Below are 9,719 nucleotides of genomic sequence, written 5' to 3' on the forward strand. Positions count from 1 at the left end.
TACAAAATATCTTCATGGAACATGATCTTTACTTGATATCCTAATGATTTTTGGTATAAAATAAAAATCAATAATTTTGACCCATACAATGTATTTTTGGCTATTGCTACAAATATACCCCAGTGACTTAAGACTGGTTTTGTGCTCCAGGGTCACATATTATATTTGAGTATGTTTTGAGGTACTGTAGAAAACTGAAAAGAAAACCCTTAAAAAAAGGAATTATCAAACCCAGTATAAGCCTGATCTGATCAGATGTTTAAGAACATGTTTTAAGTCCAGAGCAGAAGCAACTTCCAAACAAATTTTATATTTATTTTCTAAAAAAAAAAAGTAATAAATAAAGTTGCATCTAAATAGCCACATATTGTGAAACATTTAACATCAGATCAGTTTTGCACTATTTAGATAAATTAGAGTAAATGAGAAGTTGTGTGTTAAAGGGGTCATATGATGCGATTTCACATTTTCCTTTCTCTTTGGAGTGTCACAAGCTGTTCGTGAATAGATAAGATCCCTAAAGTTGCAAAGACTAAAGTCTCAAACCCAAAGAGATATTCTTTATAAAAGTTAAGACTGGTCCACGCCCTCCTAAAACACCTCGTTCAAACATGCCCCCACCCCACATGTCTACGTCACGATGTGGGAAGATTTGCATAACAGCGCCCAAATGTTCACGCAAAGAAAGAAGGCGTAACTTTATTGTTGCTGCCGCCGCCGCCACCATGTTGTGAAGACGCTGTGTTTCGTTGCGAAAGCAAAAATACTTTGTTTAGTCTTCCAAAAAAAGGGCACGACTAGAAATCAGTGGTTAAGTTGTATTTACAATAAACCGTAGGATTATGTTGCTTTCACAGTTTAACAGTGTAAAACATGCTGATTTGTTCAAATGAGTATTTATATAGTTGTTTTGACGTTCCATGTCACAGAATGTAAAGTAATGGCTGTTCTAATGTACTCAGTGCTTCTAATTAAATAGAGTTCATTAGGAAATGAAACTCTAACTGCATTAAAATGTAATCAGGTTGGTTCATCATAAACAGAATTGGATTGACTGAGATATGACATCACTTTCGGCATGTCTTGATTCATTTAAAACAACACAGTGCAGGTCATTTGCATATTAATATACTTTGCAGTTATTGCATTTGTTAATGTAGTACAGGATTTTTAATAAACGCAGCACAAAAAGATCATCACTAATGACAAGAATGTCTGAAGGAAATATGCAAGACCTCAAAAATTGCACCAATACACTGAAGAAACTTCTAAGCACATAGATGCCTGTATAATGATTCAATCTTCAGATTCACGTAGGAACTTGTAAGTACTATGCAGTGACTCTTTCTTTCATACATGTCTTTGCACGTTCTCCTGACTATACGATCTGTGAAGCAATGCTCAACTATGCTGTGTTGGACATCAGACTACAGCCTAAATGCATACAGGATGTGCATGCAAATCATAGTTCAATTAATATTATTGCATTTAATTATTCTACACAAAACATGTTATCTAAATTTAAAGGAATTTGGAGAAATTTAGCTTTATATCACTTGCTCACCAATGGATCCTCTGCAGTGAATGGGTTCCACCAGAATGAGTGTCCAGCCAGTAAAAACATCACAATAATCCGCAAGTAATCCACACGATCCGGTCCATCAATTAATGTCTTGTGACGTGAAAAGGCGTTTGTAAGAAACAAATCCATCAAGACTTTTTTAATTCAAACCATTGCTTTCAGCTAAAATACAAGTCCTCTATCCATATTGGTTTATGATGGACCATGTGTTATGATGGACCTTTAACTGATGGACTGGAGTCATGTGGATTACTAATTTTTTCAGCTATTTGGACACTCATTCTGACGGCACCCATTCACTGCAGAGGATCCATTGATGAGAAAGTGATGTAATGCTAAAAGTCCTAAATGGCATGAGCTTTCCCCTGATGAACAAAGCATTAAAGTAAGACTGTAAGGGGACTTCCCCATGGTGGGAGTTCTCCCAGCACTGACAATCTTACCAATACACAACTAGAAATAAAATACAAGGGAAAATGCACAATTAGTCATAAGAATATTTAATAAACATTCCCACAACTTGCCATAAATCTTATCTATATGCCATTTTAAATGACATATTTTTAGACTATTTAATGAGTAAATCTTTTTTATTATGCTAGTCTCTTAAATAAAACATCTAATTATTACTTCATATATTTATATATACTTTTAAGTTACTGAGGGGTTACGCTAACTTAAAACACACTGTATTAGGAAGTAACAAAAAAAAAAAATCAGCATCTTGAATTACTATAAATCTCTCCTCTTTCTAAGACATGGAGGCGTTCAGCTCCAAGGACATGGCGCTCAAGGCCCAGAAAAAGATCCTGAGCCAAATGGCCAACAAGTCTGTGGTGCAGATGTTCATCGATGATACCAGCAGCGAGATTCTAGATGAGCTTTACCGTGTGTCAAAGGAGTACACTGGGAACCGCTCAGAGGCCCAGAAAGTGGTGAAAGACCTCATTAAAGTGGTGGTGAAGATAGCTGTCCTTTTCAGGCACAATCGATTCAATGATGAGGAGCTAAAGCTGGCCCAGAATTTCCAAAAGAAATTGCACCAGGGAGCCATGACAGCCATCAGCTTCCACGAGGTACACAATACATGCATCTAACACCTTTAAGCAGTATTTTCTGAATTTATGTTCTGTTTCATGAAACTCAGGTAAGGTTTATTTAAAAAATCAAAAAGTAAGTCATTTTAAACTATGGGGACATTTGTGGCACTGCATAAAGTAAAAAGCCATCTAAAGTTTTGATAGTGTGTATTATAATTTTTTCCAGAGGGAAAAAAAACAGTTGGTGACCTCTGACAATATCGTTAACCTATACTTTGACCATTGACAACATTCAGGAAATTACAAAAATAAAATGAAATAAAATAAAACAAAATAAAATATAATATAAAATACATATTGGAAAAATAACATTTTGCACAAAAGCATTTTTGCCATTTTCAGTCACATCTGGCAATGTAAGAACATTGATTAAATAAATAAAAATACAATAACAAAAAATATAATGGAAAATATAATAATAATAATAAATAAATAATATTGGAAAATTTTCACAAAATTCTTTTGCCCATTTAAAACATGCCTTTCAGTTATTTTATTAATATAAATTTAATCATTTTTAATAATTGTATTTTTATTGTTATTGTTTAATGAACAAATGTAGTAATTAAGTATTTTTAAGCATTTATGTAAGCATTTCTTTGACACCTTGATACTTTTCCTTTACAAAATCACAATCGATTTATTTGTCAATTATTTGTCAACTGATAATTAAGTGGCATTAACTGCTTCCAGCTTTCAACAAAGCAAGTGGTGTGGTTCTGAACACAGCCTTATTTGTAACCAGATTTGATCTTTATACCAACAAACGTCTCTTCTTTCCCATTACAGGTAGATTTCACCTTTGACAAAGCAGTAATGTCAGAGATCCTGAAAGAAAGTAGGGACATGCTTCTGAAGCTTGTAAACACTCATCTCACACCAAAATCTCACAGACGCATCAACCACGTCTTCAACCATTACGCTGACCCCGAGCTCCTCACCCAGCTTTACAACACATCCGGGCCTCTCAAACACCACCTCACCAAAATCTGCAACGGGCTTAACAAACTGCTGGAGGACGGGACGTTATGAGGACGGTGAAGCACTGAAAGACTCTTACAGGACTAGCAAGGAAGACCACCTTTTATCTCAGACTGCATACAATGCAACCAAAGAGGCAGAAAGTGACTGACTGAAAGGGTCACACCTCAGTTCAACCCCTGAAATAGTGTTGATGTGCAATTAATAAATATTAGATCAGTCAGTGGCCTGATACCGTCAGCACAGCTACTGTTACTGCCTGAGCGAGCGCAGATCAAATGTAAAAATATCATCTGAACAATTTCAGATAGAAAGGATAGAGGATAGAGGTTTTCAAGACTACTTAATTTTTTATTAATGATGTCTAAACCACTGGGGTTCAACTACTCAACTAAATTAGAGCACATTGTATTGTTCAAAACTGTTAACATTTTTGAGTTGATGGTTTACCTCCTAGGACAACAAAATAACAAGAACTGGGACGCACAAACACATTTAGAAAGACATTCTATTCACACTGCCATCTAGTGTTACCCTGTGGTTATGGCTATGATACAAATGTAAGCTTGGCACTACACAGTCAACAACTATATTTTGACATGAACAGACCTGAGGGGGATCTGCTGTGTTCTAAAAAGGGAACAACCACTAAATACATTTCCTTACAGCCCTTGCTTATGCTTATGTAATTTGCATACATTTTTGCAACACACTAATGTTCAAAAGTTTGGGATCAGTAAGATTGGTTTTTAATACTTTCAGTAGGGGCGTTAAATTGATCAAAAGTGACAGAAAAAAAAAACATTAATAATGTTACAAAAGATTTATTTCAAATAAATGCTGTTTTGTTAATCTTTGTGTTGAAAATCCGGAAAAAATGTATCATGGTTTCCACAAAAACATTAAGCAGCACAATTGTTTTCAAAATTGATATTTATATGAAATGTTACTCAAGCACCAAATAAGCATATTACAATGATTTCTAAAGAATTATGTGACAATGAAGGTTTTAGTAATGGCTGCGGAAAATTCGGCTTTGCCATCGAAGGAATTAATTACATTTGAAAAAATATCAAAATAGAAGTTATTTTAAATTTGTAATATAAAACAATATTACTGTTTTTACTGTAAGCCATCTATTTGCATTGAGCTAATCTTACATAACATTTTATGTGTGTAAAGAATTTGTATTTATGACAAGAAACTGCTTACAAAAGCAAAATGATTATATTTTGATGTCTGGAGAACTTTCATATTCATAATACACACCCCAATACCTTGTATCAATACACAATCCATTAATTCTATGTTAGAAATGCACATGACCGAAGGAATACTGGTGCAATTCAGTTGTGACGTTAACTGTTGTGTGTAATGTTACAACTTAGTTCATCTTTTGTTACTCTTTGTCACTGATTATCACTCAAGATTTCAAAGTTAAAAGATCAAGATCTGATCGTTTCATACTGCATTAATTTACTGTGGAGGACTGCATGTTTGAAGTTCACAAATGCAAAACACAAACCAGTCCAGGAAACGAACAAAGTTTTTATCATATTTTGGTAACCACAAAGGGCATTACACTTTAGCAAAATGTAAATTGAACAGAAAAACAGCAAACCGAGCATGTGACTGCAGTGCAAAACTATGCATTGTGTTCACAGGTTTGACAGGTCACTATCTGAAAGATGTCCAGTGGCACATTCCCAAAGCAATTGTGAGGCAGTATTAAAATCAGTATCAATTAGCAAGTGCATTATTTTTTCAAGCTAGATTCCTAAATATAGTTTCACTCAAATGCAGTCATCTACGTCACACACAAAACTATCTGTCATTACTTTGGTTACACATTAAAAAATACAGCAGAATTATAATTCACATTATTACTTTTAGGCATCAAGCTACAGTGCTTTTACAGTGCTAATATGTGTGCATGTCTAAAGCTGGTAGTAGTTTCATGAAAAACACTATTCCAAATCGCTCCAGCAATCTCCACATTTTAAAGGCATGAAACCCAATGAGGGAGACCTCTAAAACAACACAGAAAACAGTCAGAAGAGTCCTAATAAATGCCTACATCAGAGCTGGAAGATCTCATCCTCCCTACCCCTCAGACTCCTGGTCCGTCTGGTGATTGTAATTGGAACAGCTTCCAAAACGGCATGCTGGGAGGATGCTTTGTCAGACGTCAGATTGCTGTGATGGAGTTGCTCCATAGATGAAAACCTTTAAATGCAAATGTGAATGTTTTAAGTGATTTCATTACTGGAAATGGTATGCTAGCTAAATGTATGAAAAAAAGCTTTTGTAATTGATTCCTTGTAGGTGGAAAATGGATTTCCAACATAGGTTTGTACACTGTAATTTTTTCGAAGTTGTGAATTAAACAAAGATTAATTAAGTTTGTTTTACAAGAAAAATACTACATCAGTTTATCTACTTCAAAATTTTAGGTTTAATCCATTGTGTTACTTGACATTTCTTTGTAAATATTTGTAAGATTCATTGGCAATTTCTGATTATAAATTGTTTCAAAGTAAAGGGGCGTCCACACCAAGAACAATAACTATAAAGCATATATACACACACACACACACACACACACACATAGGGCATATATACAAGACTCCAGACCAACATTTGAGACCAGTGGCACCAGCAATATTTACAATAATACATGTTTTGTCTCTTGGACAGTAGCTTAAGTTGACTGAAGCAGTGGCTTGAGTTGGGATGCAGATTTATTTATGTATTTTTGACATTTCTTTGTAAATATTTGTAAGATTCATTAGCAATTTCTGATTATAAATTGTTTCAAAGTAAAGGGGCGTCCACACCAAGAACAATAACTATAAAGCATATATACACACACACATACAGGGCATATATACAAGACTCCAGACCAACATTTGAGACCAGTGGCACCAGCAATATTTACAATAATACATGTTTTGTCTCTTGGACAGTAGCTTAAGTTGACTGAAGCAGTGGCTTGAGTTGGGATGCAGATTTATTTATGTATTTTCATTAACACAAACAGTATCATCTGTAAAAATGTAACAACGTTAAAAACATTAAAAATCTTTTTTAAAGGGTAAAATATGAATATTCTTACTGAGGTAGAACTCTGATCTCATTAAAATTAACCCTTGGTCTTCCACAGTATCATACATGGCACCACCATGGTAAAAAGTAACAGTTGCTAAGGTATCTAGAACGGCTTAAGCCTTAAGGCATTTAGTTATTTCCATGTCAGCGTTGTTGAGAATACCAAAGCGGTTTCATCTGGCTTTAAACTAGTTTAACTCACCATGACATTTGTGGTTTGTATCAGAGACCTCTGCGCAAAAATCTAATCCTTCTCACAGCACTGTTTAGTAGTCACGTGATCGAGACCAGTAAGATCGAGACGAGCGGAACACACCAAACAAACTAGCCCGACCGTCGCTCGGCTTGGTGTGTCCCAGCCTTAACGGTTACGGCCATTTTAAATGCTCAACCTCTTTAAAGCAGGATGGATTCTGTTTGGCTGTCAATGTTTTTGTTGTTCATCAGCTGGAAAAAAAGGTCATGATTTCAACAATATCGTTCCTCTGTGCTGTTATCATTATAGTTTAGGTGTGGACTCTCAATTCAGGACTTACTATATCTTAATCGTAGTATCGTCCTTGGTGTGAACTTGCCTTAAATTCCACACCAATTTTTTTTTTTCCGGTGTAATTTATCAGCTGATGCTCACTGGAACCCCAAGTCATATGACTCATGGTTCTTCCATTGAGCTCATACTTGTTGAACGACTCAGCTGACAGCAAACAAAACAATATACAATAAGTGAACTCTGTATCCCAATAATGACAGCAGTCATAATTTCATTCTGAAAACTTACTGTTTCTCTCCCTCTTGGCAGGTCTTCACAGCTGCTTGTTTGGACTGACTGATCAAGCTGTCTATCTTTTTCAGGTATTCCACTGGTGACAGATCAGCATTCGCTTCACATCTAGAGTCTGTTTGGCTTTTGGGGATCTCATTAGAAATCTCTGTGTGTATTTGTGCTGCTGGACTTGCTTCGTCCTCGGTCAATTCCACTCCATTTGTGAAAGACACAGACTCTGTCAGCACGGGGATGAAGAGGGACTCCTTCAGGAACATTGAATAATTTGTGTACAGTCTGTTTGCCCTTTTTATTTCCTCCATCTGTAAAGACAGAAAAAGAAGTTGCAAGTACATTACGCTGATAATTTAGTAATTACATCCAACTAAAGTTTTAAAAGGTCAAATTCCTCAAATACCTGCTTTCTGATTACTTACAGACACGCCATATTTCAGTGATAGTCCTTGCAAAGTCTCACCGGGCTGAACTTTATGTTTAATTCGTCTTTGTCTAACGGGTGATAATGAAGAGGACACGAGGCTGCCGTAGGACCGGGTGCGCTGGCCGCGTAGGAGGCCGTGAGTCCCCGCCAGTGACGCTGAGTGATCGGAAGACATGACCCGAGCTCCAGCGTTTAACCTTTAACTAATAATGACTTAAGATGAACTTCAGCTGACCATCTGCGGCTACTGAACGCATGACGGCAGGACTGAACATGAACAGCTTCTGCTATGAGTCAATTTAAATAAAGAAATAAAGTCTGCAACAATAAACAAACAATCTCTGATTTAATTGTTAGATTAAACTGGTCAGCGATCGACATTGCGAACCGAAAGCTTTTAACGCCACTTAACAGTAAATAAAGCACACTGTCTGTGACAAATAATAACTCGGTCCTACGCAGACCCACAGACGTTTTAACATTTTTTAACTAACTCGCTTAAATAACAGTGCCGCCCCAAAAACGAACAATTCAGACATTAAGTAAATCATCAACCATAAAAATAATAGAGATATATTACCGGTAGCCGTTACATTTTAAGTTCAGACAGTCTTAATTCTTATTTGTCCCAAGCCCTTAACAGATTATTTTAGCCTCTGTTGCCATGGCGTCAGCTAAATATAAGATCCTCCCATGTCCCACTCCAGCGAATCGATTCTTTTTGACAATAAACTGCTTTAAAACGATTCGTCAGTTCTTTTTCGTCATCACCTGTTTCTTGAGGTTTTACATGCCTTGAACACGAATAAACCTTATTTTGAGACGGACAGTCATTCATACAAAGAGAGTGGTTTAGCTTTGAAGGGATCAGTCCGATTTGCGAAGGAATCATTCACGAACTGACTCGATAAATCATGAACCAGACATCACTACCCATAATTCCAGAGACAAACACAGGAAGAAAGGGATGTTATTAGTACGCCGGTGGCAGTGAAATAAGAAATAGTTGCTTTTAATACCTGGATAAACAAGACTGCAGGTCGCCAAACATGTCTTTCAAAAGGGAGGGTGATGATCAAAGTCAGCTAAATGTACTGAAGGTATAACAAAAACAGCAAGCAGCAGACCGATATGTGTTATTTGTACACATGCACCAATCCCTTTTCCCTTTTTCTCACTGTTTTTCTGTCTCTCGTTCTCTTACAAGAAACGACGCGTTGCAGATCTTCTGTCTAACTTCATCCCAGATGATGAAGCTACTCTGATGAAAAATGGAAGGTGATTATTTATTGCAGGCTGTTTGGATTGCAGAAAGAAGTCAGTAACATTCACAGTCACATTCACTAATCAAGTAATATGTGTTATCCCACTGTAGATACAGCTGCCTTGTGTGTTCTCACCGTCCTGTGTTTGACACTGTTGATATGCTCGTGGTGCACAGGAAGGGAAAGCAACACCTTGAAGGTGAGATTCTACCTCTGCATTTACTCAGCTTCTGTATAAACCAGCATTAAGAATTTAATTTTAACTTTGGTCTATTTGTTCATAGGAATGAAATGGTTCTATGGCAAAAAGAATCACCTGCAACGTGAAATTGATAAAAGAAGACATCAAGACTATGTTAAAGCAGAAGATGATCAACAGGTAACTGAATTCATTTTCTTTAACCAGTTTATGAACCAGTAGAATTCAAAAGGCCATCCAAATTTTATCATCATCTCATATTGTAATTTATATAACAAT

General features: G+C 36.1%; 3 protein-coding genes across 4 annotated transcripts in view; 2 read left to right on the forward strand and 1 right to left on the reverse strand.

The window, feature by feature from the left end:
• The window catches only part of LOC107732483 (tumor necrosis factor, alpha-induced protein 8-like protein 2 B), a 19,008-nt gene extending 14,837 nt beyond the window's left edge, over nt 1-4,171 (forward strand). For both annotated transcript variants that reach the window (XM_016543828.1, XM_016543829.1), the window contains exons 2-3: nt 2,339-2,658; nt 3,472-4,171. In XM_016543828.1, the coding sequence (XP_016399314.1) occupies nt 2,341-2,658; nt 3,472-3,714 (561 nt within the window). In that variant the 5' untranslated portion in view covers nt 2,339-2,340 and the 3' untranslated portion in view covers nt 3,715-4,171. The remainder of the gene's footprint in view (nt 1-2,338; nt 2,659-3,471) is intronic.
• A 492-nt stretch (nt 4,172-4,663) lies between these two features.
• LOC107732482 (lysM and putative peptidoglycan-binding domain-containing protein 1-like) lies at nt 4,664-8,650 on the reverse strand. The gene is made up of 4 exons (XM_016543827.1): nt 8,557-8,650; nt 7,972-8,179; nt 7,550-7,857; nt 4,664-5,889 (listed from the first exon to the last, which is right to left on the reverse strand). Exons 2-4 carry the CDS (start codon nt 8,149-8,151, stop codon nt 5,742-5,744), a joined length of 636 nt encoding a protein of 211 aa, XP_016399313.1. The 5' UTR covers nt 8,152-8,179; nt 8,557-8,650; the 3' UTR covers nt 4,664-5,741.
• Nucleotides 8,651-8,810: 160 nt separating this feature from the next.
• LOC107732464 (sodium channel modifier 1-like) lies at nt 8,811-9,662 on the forward strand. Its single transcript, XM_016543802.1, has 4 exons — nt 8,811-9,076; nt 9,184-9,254; nt 9,352-9,440; nt 9,526-9,662. Exons 1-4 carry the CDS (start codon nt 9,026-9,028, stop codon nt 9,660-9,662), a joined length of 348 nt encoding a protein of 115 aa, XP_016399288.1. The 5' UTR covers nt 8,811-9,025.
• The last annotated feature ends 57 nt before the right edge of the window (nt 9,663-9,719 follow it).

The sequence above is a fragment of the Sinocyclocheilus rhinocerous genome, unplaced genomic scaffold, assembly GCF_001515625.1.
Source record: "Sinocyclocheilus rhinocerous isolate Xijiao unplaced genomic scaffold, SAMN03320098_v1.1 scaffold3081, whole genome shotgun sequence".
NCBI lineage: Eukaryota > Metazoa > Chordata > Actinopteri > Cypriniformes > Cyprinidae > Sinocyclocheilus > Sinocyclocheilus rhinocerous.